This window comes from Bos indicus x Bos taurus, chromosome 21 (assembly GCF_003369695.1).
Source record: "Bos indicus x Bos taurus breed Angus x Brahman F1 hybrid chromosome 21, Bos_hybrid_MaternalHap_v2.0, whole genome shotgun sequence".
NCBI classification, from domain to species: Eukaryota; Metazoa; Chordata; class Mammalia; order Artiodactyla; family Bovidae; genus Bos; species Bos indicus x Bos taurus.
In genome coordinates, this window is record NC_040096.1 from 10,689,151 (window position 1) to 10,704,932 (window position 15,782).

The 15,782-nt window shown below is 41.1% G+C and overlaps 1 protein-coding gene across 8 annotated transcripts in view; it reads left to right on the forward strand.

The window, feature by feature from the left end:
* LOC113879958 overlaps positions 1–15,782 on the forward strand; it is a 77,647-nt gene that overhangs the window by 48,524 nt on the left and 13,341 nt on the right. The window contains exon 5 of one of the 8 annotated variants that reach the window (XM_027521872.1): positions 10,388–11,165. The exons of the other annotated variants lie outside the window; for them this stretch is intronic. Within the exon in view, the coding sequence (XP_027377673.1) occupies positions 10,388–10,480 (93 nt within the window). The 3' untranslated portion in view covers positions 10,481–11,165. Of the gene's footprint in view, positions 1–10,387; positions 11,166–15,782 lie in introns of those variants that run through there. 8 annotated transcript variants of the gene reach the window in all.

Sequence of the window (15,782 nt, forward strand, 5' to 3'; positions counted from 1 at the left end):
ATAAAGGGAACACTATTTTTTTTTTTTCATAGGATGTCAGGGAAGACAGAGAGATCTCTTAGACAGCAGACCAGCAGGGTCAGCAAGCATTGCCTGTGTAGGAAGGTGGAAGGTGAGGCATCCATGTCAGGCAGGGTAACCTGTGGAAATGTGCAGGGGCTGGAGCCCAAAGGCCTCTTTGGATGATGATAAGCAGACAAGGATGGGAGGAGAGTCGTGTATTTGAGGGAGGGGATTGAGAGAAAGAATTAGAGAAGCAGGCAAACACCAGCTTCTCTCTGAGCAGTCTGGCACGCCAAAATAAGCACATTAGATTTTGTCTTTTAAAAACCTGGATCTGATGATTTATAGTAGAAGAGCTAAAAGAGTTTCTACCAACAGAGTCCTGACTTTCAAGCACATTCTGTGCAGACTTCATCAATTCCTGACACCAAACCCATGAGATCTGCACTTTGGTTATCCTCATCCTACAGATGAAAAAAATACAGGTTTGAAGGAAGTTGGATAAGTGAATTCCTCAAGGTCACAACCAGAAAATGACAAGGCAAGATGTGGACCCAGGCCAAACTAGAGAGCTTGCAACTTAACCAGCTTCCTTTATAGAACCAAGGCTTCAGAACCCCTACCCCAGCAGGAAGACTGATGCTGAAGCTGAAGCTCCAAGACTTTGGCCACCTGATGCGAAGAGTCCATTCATTGGGAAAGACCCTGATGCTGGGAAAGGATTGAGGGAAGGAGGAGAAGGGGGTGGCAGAGGGTGAGAAATGGTGAAATGGCATCATCGATTCAATGGACATGAGTTTGAGCAAACTCCGGGAGATAGTGAAGGACAGGGAAGCCTGGCGTGCTGCAGTCCATGGGGTCTCAAAGAGTCAGACATGACTGAGCAACTGAACACCAACAAGCCCAGCAGCAAAATGAGGGTTATATTGGGAGTGGGTTGGGGGAAGCTGAGGGCAGAACTGCTAGGAGACCAGTGCAGTGGCAAGCCAGAGAGCTGGAGGCCTTCATCAGGGCAACACTGGTGCATGCAGAGGAGCCAACGGGAGGCCTAGAGCAGGACGAGTTAGAGGGCTCCTTCTTCATGGGACCGGCCAGCCCGAGGAGTTTTCTCGGCCTCCTCTTAAGTCCTCAGAGTACTGTTTGTCCCTTTCCCAGGGCCTGCTTTGGCCATGTCCCCATAACAGCTGTATGCATCTTATCACATCTTGTATATTTTAAGTTCTTAAAGGGCAGGAGGAATTATGCCTTATTAGCCTTAGTAATTTTTTTTTTTTTTGCATTGTGGGGCACAGGGCTTTCATAAATTCCAAAATTATCTCTTTCAGATCATTTCTCCTTATGTATGCAATTTAGAAGTTCATGGCGAGTTAAACACTTTTTCTTTAAAAATGTGAAAATAGTTTCTTTCCACGATCTGCTTTAAAATGCACGAGGAAAAGGAAAGATTGGGAAGTTGTTTAAAAGCAGCAAACCCTTTAAGAGTCAATGTCACATTTATTGCTATAAAATATTTTTCTCTCTCTGTTAGACATCTGGTTCCCATTATATACAGTATTGGGTACTTGAGTTCACCAGCCATTTTGCATACCAAGCAGCGTGTCTGCGAAATCCCAGCTGACATCCGCTAGTACGTATGTGCAGCGTGCACTCTTGCTTTCCATTTGCAGACGACCCTTCTATCACCAACTTCATTCTTACCTATATGCTTTTGAGGTTATTTCATTCATACTTAACTCCAGGACCAAACTGCCTATGTCTGAGAAGTGAAGAACTTCAAAAGCACAGAATCTTTGCTTTATATTATCATATGGTCCAACTATCTCTAATCTGGCTCTAAAGTCAATGAAACAGCTAAATCTTAAGTCTATATTTCCTAATAACATTGACCCAGAAATGAGGAACAATATGGAATGTTTGCTAATGAGTCATGAATTTCATGATAATTGCTTCCACATTCAGGAGAGCTCCCTTAAACCATCTAATCTTGACATATCCTGCAACAATCCCATGTGTTGTAAATGATTTTGTTTTATTTCTAAGGTTACTGTTAAGGGCTTATTTTATGGTTCATTTCATTTTCTTAAAGAAAACCACACACATGTTCGTACACACACACACACACACACCCCACAGGGGATTTTGTCTCAATCTGTACTTTTTGAAATAAAATAATTACAAAACCAAAAGGAGCCCTTGTCATTTGGTTTGGAAATAAAAATAAACACAGTTAGGAAGAAAGTGGAAATATGGTCTATTTTAGAGTTCCAATTCAGATTTCAGAATGAAAGCCAGGGTAGAGCACTGCCCTAGCAAGTGGCCGTCTGTCTTCTCTGGACTTGAGAATCTCTAACCGATTGTATGGACACAGCTAGCATTCAGTCCAGTGATAATGGAGAATTAAATACGACTTTTAAAAACTGCTCACATTATAAAGTGATCTATTAGCATTATATGACTTCAGCACTTAAAGTGACTGATTCTAATTGCACAATTTGGCCCATGGCAAGCATTAAAGAGCTGTAGAATCTTGCGGGTATTTTATCTCTTTGGGGATATTTTAAAGTGAATTTTCTTTGGAATAAAGCTTTGTTCCCGCCACACAAAAGATTGTGTGGAAGAAATTTCTCAGTTCTGATACAACCAGAGATAATTATAGTTTCTTCTTCTTTGATTCGTGAATCGATAAGCCAAATATTAAAAACATTCTTGTACTTTCCCCTCCCTTTCTTTTATTAAGTGAAATTCTGTCTCTACAATGTGTGGCTGTTACCCTGAAGAAGTAAAGATGGATGCCCTTGTTTAATGAGCTTTTCCAGTCATCAGAGAGGCATTCTCCTTCTGCACCTGGTTATCATACACGGTCCTTCCACCTCTTTTCCAGGCAAGCCTGTGGGTTGCTAAGATGATGTCCCAGTGCCATCCCTAGAGCTGAACTTGATTTAAACAGGTTATCACAAAACCACAGGGACTTCTGAGCAGGTACTCTTCTTAGATGTACCTATTCACAGGTTTTCAGTTTTCAGAAAAAAAAAAGGATGATTATATGGAGGAATGTCATTTATCTTTGAATTTGACTTTATGGTATCTCCAGGGTTTGTCATAATTTTCATCACATGGATTTCTAGGAAGCTTATTAATTGAATGGTATTGGAAATTACAGATTTTTATGCTGGGGAAGTTCTTGTTGACCTTCCATGTTTAAGCAGTTTAAGATAAACTGCAATTTCACCTTAATCTGTGTACACAGGGATTTCTTATTGGTGGTTTTCAGATCTTCCAGTAGTAGAAAAATTGCCTACCATGCTTCAGATTTTTGAAGTCATGACCCATATTGTTATCCACGTAACTGACAGTGGGCTCTTGAAAATGTAATTTAAAAACTCCAGGAACACCATGAGAGTGTACACACTAAACATTTGTTTAAAACATCGTTTTCTAACATTGACATTTTTTTCAAAGAATGGTGCTCTGCCGAAGGAAGTTTAAAGGCACTCTGGCTTCCTGTGAGTTTTCCACTAACAGTTCCCTGTAGTCTGTAATTGCTCTCTATCTTCCAAAACCGGGGCTCTGCAGAAGGCAGACTTATTGACCTGACTTAGGATAAAAGGAGGAGAGGAGAGAAGATCATAGCCGTCGGCACTTTGTTTATGAAACTACCATTTCGAGGATATGCTTGAATCAGGCAAAAGTAATGCCTCTTGTTCCTCTCCCAGCATATTTTAAATGCCAACCTGTCAGGACCAAAAGAACAGTGCCCAGAATTGGGGCATTATCTTTCCTGTTTGCTGGTGTAGTGTGTGACAGCATCATTTAAATCATTACATTTTTCTCAGCTGTGCTCAAAATAGATATGAAAATTAGAAGTAAAAAATATGAAAATATATAAAGAGGTAAAGAGCAAAAAAATTAAAATTTGTTTTTGAGTCATTATAATCTATTTTAAAACTGTTTTAAACTCCCAGGAAGTTGTGAAAAGAATTCAGAGACATCCCCTGTTCCCTTCATTCAGCTTTCCCAAAGATAACATCTTGTGTGACCACCATACCTTGTCAACACTGGGGAACTGATTCACTACTATTAACCCAGTTATAGACCTTATTTGGAGTTCAGCAGTTTTTACATGCATTCTCTTTTTGATTGTGTATTAAAATGTAGGAATGCATTAACCGTCAGTGTTAAGCGAGCATCTTTCATCAGTGAATACTGATGGTATGTAGGATTCTAGAGAGAAGGTGGGGCTGTTGGCATTCGTGAAGTGCCTTCATATTAATTCCTTTACCTATGCACTACTTAACAGACAATCCTATATCAAGTGCCAACTGCAGATGCAAACATGGTGACATTGCTCTCAAAGAACTCACAGAGGGAGATTGAAAAAAAAAATCCACAATGACAATGCAGTGTTGTAGAACATAAGACAAATGAAACAAACCAACATTACCAGGCACTTACAAGTGTCCAGCACAGTACCAGGCCTTAGTGATTAAGTGGTGACTGAAGATCCCTGCTTCTCCTGCTCTGTGGATCTTCCTGCTGTGTGGAGGAAACAGGCCATTAAGAAGTCCTGCCAGCAGAGTGCTCTAACGGGGAATCAGAATGGGTAGGTCCTGACCAGTCAGAGGGTGCAGGACAGGGACTCAGGGGGATGTCATGTAGCCCAGTCAGTTCTGAAACTGACCGCTGATGGATCTTGGGACCTGTTCTCACTCCATTTCATTCAGAGCCTATGTGTCATCTTCCAGGTTTGCTGCAGCGTTTGAGTAGCTGTCTTGCTGTCCTGAGAGCAGTCACTGTTTCTTAGAACTGACTCAAAAGTCAATCTTTGGTGTCATACCTGCTGGCCCAGAGCTCCTCTGTCAGCACTGGGGACCCTGCTGCTGGGTTCACACACCAGATAGGTTGGAGAGGGCTCTGTTTTCCAGCAGTAAAGAGGCAGTGGTTTCCTAGAGCTCAGTTGGTACCCGGGCTAGAGAAACAAAACCACTGTGTTTCTTTCTGAACAAATGGAGGTGCCTTGCTCAAACTGACAACATCGTCACCAAAGAGCCCACTACAAATGTGGTCAGGGGCCCCTTCTGCTTAGAGACCCTCAGTTGCTTTGCACTAGATTGAAGGTAGCCTCCAGAATGCTTTCTGGGGTCTACAAGCCGCTACACGGACTACCTACCTATGTCCTCAGCTTCAACACATTATCGTTTACTTCCAGTTCTTAGCAGTCCTGTCGCGCTGCCTGTTCAATGGCCCTTTAACTGGCTAAGCTGTGTTGTACTCCTGGGCCTTTGCTCGTTCTGCTTCTAGAAATGTGTCCATTCCTCCCCGCATTCTCTAAACATTCATCTATAACCTCATTCTTCAGGCTTCTGTGTAAGACTTTCTATACAGAAGCACTTTTCTGTATATCAAGATCCCACTATGAGTCCCCATTTTTGTACTTTCCGTGTGTATTACAGAGCATGCAGGCTTGTCTTCCGGTGTGATGATGTCTGTGTCTCCCTCATTAAACTGTGAGCTCCATGAAGGTAGGGGTGACGTCTGTTTTTGCCATTGTCTCCTGAGGACTCAGTACGTATTTGCTGGATGAATCACTGAATGGAGGGATAAATGACTAAACGAAATAATGACACATCCCCTCATTTCTCCTACAAGGTTAGGTAATCACACCTGGGATTTGGATATTGTACGTACACATTGTTCGGGGATTCTTTGTTTTGGGCCCATTTCTGGTATCTTTTCTTTCTCCCAATTCAGGCAGGAATAGTTTTTTTCATAGGAAGTCATGGCTAGTGTGATTTTATCTTTGACTTTTACCTACTCCTGTAGGCTTCTGCTTAAGTAGTTTTATTTGATAGAATTGTCATCTCAAGGGCACTTCTACGAGTGGCAAGCCATTGGTCAGGTGCCTGTCTCTTATCAAACTGGTGGCCATTTCTCTCAAAGAACTGCCCAGAACTGCCTTGCTAATCTCAGGGCTCTGAGTCATGAGCATGACATGTTACTGGGGTAGGAAACTTCAACAGATGAGTGCAGCACACCCTTGAAAGAATTTGTATTTTCCGGATTCTGGATGTAAATCCCATCTTCACTGGCTTCACGGTGGAGGAGGCCTTTACTGGGATGGATGAGGCTTGCTTGCTGAGATCAAATCAAGGAGGTATTTGCAACAGGGGTAGAGATAGAAGTCAGCCACTCTTTCTGAAGAGAAGTGATCTTTGAGCTGATTCTGGAATGATGGTCAGGGTTGAGTTAGTTCTATGGGAATGTGTGGCAAGGGATAAGGGTGGGGCAGAGGGCATGTTCAAAGGCCATGGAGAGATGTTTAGTGAAAAGAGTCGACCAAGACTCCGGAAAATTTGGATGTAAACCAATAGCTCTTAAAAAAGAGTGGTCTTTGCTCTGTATCTCAAATTTGAATTATCTAGATAACTGCTTCAGTTTTGTGGCTGACATCTCTCCAGTCTCAGCATATGCTTATAATGAAATACAGATTATTTATCTTAAATTTAGGTAGGGAAGTAACCAGGCAGTGTGAATTCTACTCTTTCCTTTATTGGTGTTTATCAAGGGGTGTGTGTGCGTAACATTCATTTTTCAGTCTTGCCCAAGTATAAAAAAGATCGAAAGGTTTGTTTATGGTAAGAGCTATGAGATTCTGAAGAGCTGCTGCTAACGGTGACTTTGCAGCCAGAAAAGAAACAGTGTGGCCTGCCAGAGGGTGCTCAGATTTTTGGTGTTCAAGGCATGGGGACAAGGACCAACTTTGCCTTTACGGACTGGTAACTTTTAGGCAGATGACTAAACCTCGCTGAATGTACTTATCCCCCCCTGTAACCTTGGGGTATTAATGAAATGATTGCCTCATTTATCTCAAAGGATTATTTATATGGTGTAATTTATATGAAAGAACTGCAAAAACTATGAAGCAAGGTAAATATAAGTCATTATTTTTATAGAATAAATGTACTCTTAAAAAATTGTGACAAGTTTCAGCAAGGAAGTGCTATGGAGGAAACTTTCCTAGACTTAATGCCACTTGAAAGTTTCAGTTCAGTTCAGTTCATTTCAGTCGCTCAGTCGTCTCCGACTCTGCGACCCCATGAATCGCAGCACACCAGGCCTCCCTGTCCATCACCAACTCCCGGAGTTTACTCAAACTCATGTCCATCGAGTCGGTGATGCCATCCAGCCATCTCATCCTCTGTCATCCCCTTCTCCTCCTGCCCCCAATTCCTCCCAGCATCAGAGTCTTTTCCAATGAGTCAACTCTTCACATGAGGTGGCCAGAGTATTGGAGTTTCAGCTTTAGCATCAGTCCTTCCAATGAACACCCAGAACTGATCTCCTTTAGAATGGACTGGTTGGATCTCCTTGCAGTCCAAGGGACTCTCAAGAGTCTTCTCCAACACCACACTTCAAAAGCATCAATTCTTCTGCGCTAAGCTTTTTTCACAGTCCAACTCTCACATCCATACATGACCACTGGAAAAACCATAGCCTTGACTAGATGGACCTTTGTTGGCAAAGTAATATCTCTGCTTTTTAATATGCTGTCTAGGTTGGAAGTTTACAATAGTATATTTCCAAACACAGCACCGATGTGGCAGCTACACAGTCAAACATTTCAAGGAGCAATGAAAATATGCATTTATTATATTTCAGGTCTATATTTTACACAGAGTTCAATATTATAAAAATTAAGGCAAAAACCCCCAAATAAGGACTGATATGAACTTTAGATTTTTAGCAAGAAGGGTTATCAAGTAAATTTTTCTGAAATATTTCTGTGTAGCTCATTTTGTGGTACTATTCAGAATTATGTAACATTAGTATCACTTTACAGGATATAGTAATAAACTTTCCCAAAAGGTTTTATTTAACCAGGAACTTGGAGGAAATGCAAACACATTTTATATGTAACAAAAGACTATCGCAAACATTAATTTTAAAATATAACAAATCTAAACATGCATGTCCATTTCAGCATTAAGAAGTCAGTGAGATCTTTTTGCTATAAGAGTGATTTTTTTGAGAAAAGCAAATAAGGTTCACATTAAAGAGGAGAGGGTTGGATTGACCCAGACTACACAAGCCCAGGAAGTGTTTGGTGGGTTATACAAACTGGGTTATTGATGAGTGGCAGGAGGTTGGAATATGGAATTGAAATAGAAATCAACCTCTTGGTAAGTAACCCACCATAAACTATTTTCAACCAAGATAGATTTTTGTCTTGTTCTGTTTTTCCTTTTTTTCTCTTTCTATCTTGCCAGTTGGGACACTTGTTTCTTCCTTGACTCCTGAGACTCTCATGAATGAAATAAAATAGATATTAAAATATTGCATATGGAGAGCACAAACAGCTTTGGAAATGCACCAGCTGCATTCATTGGCTCACTGGTCAAAACCTTTGTTAGCCAGCCTGTGTAGGAAGTTGAAGAATGTTTTCTTGACAACTTATGACAGTTTAGCAACTTGAAAAGACAAGGCTTTTTGTTGAGGGGGGGCTGCAATTCACTTAAAGATGGTTGTATAATGAAATACATGGTGTAGGGCTAGCTTTAACCCTAGCTTTAACTCCTCTAACCCAGGAGTATAGACTGAGCTAGTGTTCCAAAACCAAGCACGGGAGATGAAACACACATTTTGGCCACCTGGATGCTCACTGGACTCAAAGTCACCTCTGGACACTTTGCCAGACTCTCCCGGGGTCTTCACTGATTCTGAGTGCTTACAATGTGTTACCACTTCATCCACCTCGGAGCCAGCAGGCAGTTAGATGGCTCTTGACTATCAGAGTCCTGCTCTCACCACTACCTGGGAATTTCTCTCCTCTTTAGTAGAGTTCTTTCTGTGGAGGGTAGCCCAAAGTCAGGGGGTTGCTTACCTCAAGCCTCAGAATGCACACACTGCATCTTTAAGAAATAGTTCACTTGTGAATCAGTAAATGCACCAGACAAAGCAGCCATTACTTATGCATTCCTGCATACCCGGGAAGGTGAAAATCATAGAATAAACATCATATACTTCATTATGATATCGCTTTACACTTCCAGGGTACACAAAAAGAGGCCATTTCATCAAGCTAATTGCCTGAAAGTAAAAGAGAGAGAACTTTACCTATTAGTCTATTATGGGGCTTTTTTCTTAATCACAAATAGGGGCCGTGTGTCCCTGGGGGGATGTGTATTCTAATTTACAATTGAACTACAGATCAGAGCAATCAATCTTGGGCAGCACTTTTACACTGTAATTGCTGCAACATAACAAATAAAAAAAAAAAAAAAGAAAGAAGAAGAAGAAGAAGAAGAAGGCCTGAGCTGCAGTTTGAGGTGGAGATATTTCCAGGCACTAGTTCGGGGTGGGAGGGAGAGAAGAAACGCCACGGACATGAATATGCAATGAGGGCTCATTAGCGGCCGAGTGTTACCATGACGAATGGCATTATCCCCGGCCTGGTGCTGCCTAAACATGAATTTTATAACGACCCATTTATCATGACTTGTCATGGGTTTCAGTACTGTACTTTCTTCCAGCTCACACACCTTTCCCGGTTCTGATGGTGGAAAGCGTCCCTTTTATTATTATTGTTTCCTTTTGCACTGATTTCTGGTTCTTCACAGCAAGTGTTCATCACACAGAGCTATATGCTGATGAGAGGTCTGTGACTTCAGAAAGTTGAGGAGCTAAAACCCGGTTCCTCATTCCATCTCCTCTACGGTCACATATTGAGAAAAAAAGTTGCACTCAACTTTGAAAGAAATTTCTTAACATGGGAGCTTTTTTGTACTGTGGTGTTCTGACACTGTGGATTTTTTTTTTTATTAAAATTAACCAAGTTTGTCTTCCTTGCATTTATTTTCTTCCCTTTCTTTACTTCAAGAACCTTCCATATTTTAAAAGTAGAACTCAAACATTTTGAGGTTTTTGTTTTTTTTTCCAAAATCTTGGAGTCATGACAAAAAAGTCTAAGATTAGAATGCTTGAAAGGTTTTTAGTGTTTAGAGGTTTACAAATGCATGAGCTGATTTCTCACTTAGAAACCCTCTTGTATTGTAGCAGGAAGGTTGACCTATTCTTCGATGACAATTTTTTAGGATGCACATTTTGCTAATAGCACAAAATCGTAAAAGCCATCTCCCTTGATAGAAACCATGAGGTCTGTTTGAATATTTAGCAGCCCACAAAATTACTGTATGCAGATGTTTGAGTCTTTGCATTAGCCAGGAGGGTCAGTGAGTCCATCAAAGTTAAGTGCAACAGTGGGTCAAGAATACAGTTCTAGATCGGCAGGAGTGCCCTATTGTAGTAGAGACCAAATCAATGGGATCTAGGATTAGTCTATTTCGTTACCTAAGAGAATATCCCTACAATTATTTCTCTATTTACCTAGATGAAATGCAGTAAGGGCATAGATGCACGGAGGAGTATAACTGTTGCAGGGAGGAAGCCAATTCTGACTCCACGTTGGAAACTGTTTCTTTGACTTGCTTTTATTATTATGATCATACTCATGGCTTGCCTGGAGGACCCTGTCCCTCTGCTTGACTATAAAGTGCCTTTGTTCAACTCAAGGAGAGATAGTTTGTCTCTGCCCTGTGAATAGAAGAGATTAACACACCCCTTCTGAAGGCTGGACATTCCCTTGGTGACGCTTCACAGGACTGGAGACCCTTCTACTGCACTTTCTCGCTGCATCTCCCTCTCTATTCTGCCTGTGGACTTTAGTTCCTCATTGCTTCTTTCTCTCTGATCTGTAAAAGAACCTGGTATCCAGACCCCAATAAGATGGCTATTGTGAGGCACTAGCCTGCTGTCTTCTGGGTCTGCTGGCTCCCTAATTAAACTCTCTTCCTTGCCTCGTCTCTTGGATTCATCGGCCTGTTGTGCATCAAGCAGAGAGAGCGTGGACTCTGTAACATAATCTGATGTTGTTTTGTACACCCAAGAATTATAATCATTTCTGTATACAATTTGGAAACCGTAAATAGCTGATCAGATCCTTTTGTGTGGGTTTTTTTTTTTTTACTTTTTTTTTTTCTTTACTGTTCCCCTGGATTCCATATTAACAGTGACAGTCACTTTCCCTATTAATACTTAAACATTGCATGCTAAGTTGCTTCAGTCCTGTCCGACTCTTTGCAAACCTATGGACTTAGCCTTCCAGGCTCCTCTGTCCATGGGATTCTCCAGGCAAGAATACTGGAGTGGGTTGCTGTGCCCTTCTTTAGAGGATCTTCCCAATCCAGGGATTGAACCCGCATCTCTTACATCTCCTGCATTGGTGAGTTCTTTACCAGTAGCACCACCTGGGAAGCCCCACTTAAACATTAATAACACATTAAAATAATTATAAAATATTTTATAACTAACGATAATGTGTACCTGCGAAACATTTTGCAGTTCCAGATTTCTTTCATTAGAACCTCAGGTTAACTGAGGGAAGGGTTATTATTCCCATTTTAAAGAAGAGAAAACTGAGGCTCAGAGCTTAAATGATGAGGTCAGGGTCACCCAGTCAGAAAATGGAAGAGTTGAAGCTCAGTGGCAAGTCTTTCAAGTCCAAGGTCAGAGCTTCTACATTCCCAAAGTCACCAGAGCAGAAATTGTTCCTGAAATGTCTCTTCTGGGATTTAGGAAGTTGGGAAAGAAAGCCATTGAAAAGATGGCCATGATTTACAATTGGGAGCCTGGGGTTCTTCTATATACTTATTAGAATTGAAATTAGCATGTACCTGTCAATTAAAATTAAGTTGCCATTCCAACCATTTAAGCTGAATTGTCTTTCCTCATTTAAAAATGCACATGGAAAGAGTTTGCAACAAAAAGACTTGGGCATCATTCTGGCTGGTGGTCTTGTGTTATGAGTCTTCTGGCTGTTAAATTTTTTACTTATTTGTGTTTTCCCCCATGAATGAATTAAACAAAAATTTTAGAAATAATATGGTGAAGAAAGGATCCAAATATTGGCAAATGATATTAAAGAACACTGTGATTACGACTAAACAGATTAAAAGTGTGTCTATATGACACCAAACATCTGGATGAAAATGGGAAAAAAAATAGTAAAAAACCTTGATGTTTTGTTTACTTGACACCATACATCTGGATGCTTAAAAACATCTGGGCTTTTAACTCATTTTCTCCCAGGTTTTATCTGGATATCTGGCATCATGTACAGAAAGTTGAACAATTTAAAAAAAAATTTAATATGATTATTACTGAATTAGAGAAAATTATTGTATTTAATTAATCTGCAGATATTAACTAATTATTCTGTTTAGCATAACATTTAATGAGTAAAATTCTCCACCGGGCAAATAAATACAGAAAGATATAATTAGGTGATTTAAGAATAAAACTTGGCTTCAGGCACATTGAAATCTTGGTCATAGTTTACTGACAGCAGTTTCCTTGGGTAGAAATCTTTTTAGGTCCTCAGAAAACAATTTTCTCTTCTGGGGAGTAGTTTCCATGTGTTACGAGAATCTGTTAATTTACAATGTGTTTTGACAATAGTAAAATTTCATAAACACTTAATAACATATGAGATACATCGAGTAATAGACGTTTGCTTTGCCAAGTGAATTACCCAGCCTGATAAAATCTGTGTAAACCCACTCTCTAAGCAGCCTTCTGCCATGCCCGAGGCTGAACCCTGAAGAGGAATCCACTGAAACGAACTTCAAAGACTTCATTGCAGGGAAAAGTACCTTATGTGACTGACATTTTTTTGTGATCTCATCTTAAAAAAGTTATCATAATTATTGAACATTTCCTCTGTAGCTTATTCTCAATCCAATCAGTTATAATGAAAATAGTCTGCTTGCTTTTCAGATTCTCAAGTTTTCGAAATGATTAGTGCTTCCTTGAGATATCCCATTAATTGGACACACAACCCAGATGAAAAGCCTGAAACCCAAGAGTATATAAAAAAACATAAGGTTGTTGCAATTTAAGTGCCTTCAAAAGATCTAATTTGATTTTTAAAAGCAATTCTGCAGATGTGAAAATTAAAGGCAGGCAGAAACAAGATATGGTTTAATGAATGTGTAGGTTAAGAAACATTTAGAGGTTTCAGTAGCCTTCCTCTGAATTTTTTTTTTTTTTTAATTTAGCTGTTAGGTTGGAAAAATTGGTCCCACCACACAATAGAAATTGCTGAATTTTATGAGTTGCTGTTTCTTTACTAATTGCTCCATTTTTTCTTACCCAGTGTATTTCTGAAGCAACTTGGTGTTTCTGGGTACAGACCTTCAGTCCTCGTAACTGTCAATCAGATTTCAAGTTCTAATAAAGTTAAAGGGTCTCTTCACTGGGTTTGCCTTGGCTATTTACCCCCTCTCACCAGGAGCAAATTGTGCACTTATTCTCAATAAAAGAAGGAAAGAATGAAAGAAAAAAAAATTAAAAACCCTTCTACTGGTTCTAATGACATCTTCAGTCATTAATGAGTTAATAAAAATCTCAAAGTCATCTGGGGCTAGATAAGAGGAAGAAAGGAAAGTATTGTACTGTAATGACAGGCTCCCCGACTGCCCTCTGAGATGTCATGAGTCAGTCATGTTAAGAATGTGTGCATCCAATCATCTGGTGATTTTTATCAGCAAGCCCTCCAGCGGGAACTGACAAGGGCCAGTTTGGGAGTCACGATGAATAAACAATGACTTTGGGGATTGTTGGGGGCTGTGGAATAGAGTGAGGGGTTTATGTATACTAAAACATGATGACATTAGCAATCAATATACCAATTACCAGACAAGTTATTGGTTGAGGCATTCACGGGTCCTGGGCCTCCGTGCACTTTGAAGAGGCCCCGGGCACCGAGGCGGCTTCCTCCGCGGGCAGGCAGGCGGGGCGCCCAAGGCCCAGGGCCCTGATCTAAAAGGCAAGCCCTGCTTCTCTGGCTGAGGTAGTCCAGGCCTGGATGTTTCAAATGGCTTTGCAGCGTTTATTATTATACAAATACAGACTCCCACGTTTCCTTCCTAGAGATGCCATCTCTGGAGTCTGGGGTAGGGCTGCTGTTTGGTGTTTGCAATAACACCCCCAGGTAACTGATCAGGCAAGTTGGGGAGTTGTCGTACAGCTGGAACTCCCCCAGTGCGCTCCCAGACCAGCCACACCAGCATCGCCAGGGCGCTCCTTAGCCACGCAAATCCTCAGGTCTGTGCTCAGACCCGCTGACGCATTTCTGGAGCAATGTGGTATTTCTGTGTACAGACATTCAATCAATCAGACTCTGAAGGTGTGGCCTCAGACCTGTTTTTTTTTAAACACAGCCTCCAGGTGGTTTTGACGCTTCCTCACAGTTTGCAAGCCAAGGCTGTCGAGCCAGGGGTTTGTCACCCAGCACTATCAACCATCTCCTCTCAGGCGCCTCACGGGTAATTTTCTACCCATACAACTTAAGAGGTTGAAGTGTGCAAATGGTTTACTTAAAAAAAATTAAATGAGGGCATATCCAACTTCTCTCCATAATTACCGTCACTCTCATTCACTCCCACACACCACTAGGTTTTCTTGAATGATCTTGATGTTTGAGTGACCTTGATTACAGAAAGGAAAGGAGAAACACTGGCTTGTGGCTTATATCTAAAATAGAACAGGGAGGTGGGTTTATAAGTAATCATAGAAAGAAAAATCAAGGTATGTGAAGAATTTATTTACTAATAAATACAACTAATATTCACCTAGATAGCATATTAAAAAGCATCACTTTGCCAACAAATGTCCGTCTAGTCAAAGCTATGGTTTTTCCAGTAGTCATGTATGAATGTGAGAGTTGGACCTTAAAGAAGGCTGAGCGCCGAAGAACTGATGCTTTTGAACTGTGGTGCTGGAGGAGTCCCTTGGACAGCACGGAGATCAAACCAGTCAATCCTAAAGGAAGTCAACTCTGAATATTCATTGGAAGGGCTGACGCTGAAGCTGAAGTTCCAATACTTTGGCTACCTGAGAGAGCTGACTCATTAGAAAAGACCCTGATGCTGGGAAAGATTGAGGGCAGGAAGAGAAGGGGGCGTGACAGAGGATGAGATGGTTGGATGGCATCACTGACTCAATGGACATGAGTTTGAGCAAACTCCAGGAGATGGTGATGGACAGGGAAGCCTGGAGTCCTGCAGTCCATGGGGTCGCAAAGAGTTGGACATGGCTGAGTGACTGATAGCAATATTCATCTGGGCATTCAGTGCCCGCAGGTGCTTGTGTAGATTAGTCAGATCTACTTAAAAAAAGAACAAATATAAGGACTTTCCTTAGTCCAGTGGTTAAGAATCTGCTTACCAATGCAGGGAATTCGGGTTCAGTCCCTGCTTTGGGAAGTAAGGCCCCACGTGCCTCGGGGCAACTAAGCCTGGGTGCTGTAACTTACTGAACCTACAGGCTCTGGAATCTGTGAGCCACAACTGGAGAAGGAAAGGAAAGACCGATCTCAAGGAGAGATCCTGTATGCTGCAACTAAGACTCAATGTAGCCAAAATTTTATATATGTATATAGCCATGCAACTTGTGCCCGTTAGGAGAGGAACGTGTGCATGATTCAAGGGTGGTATATGGCAAGGAGGAGGCCTTCTTGCAGTGAGCTTGGAGATTTCTCTTATTTTGCTGGAGAGTCTTACCGGAGGGGCATTCCAGAACTTGTTAAACTTTCAAACGAGGTGGCCCAGTCTGCTAGATATGCAGTAGGTTTAAATTAGTGTTTCCCACAAAGAGCAATTCCCAGGTTCTAAGCTTAATACAGAAAATAAAAATAATGTCTCGGGTCAAGTGAGAAGCTGTAGGTA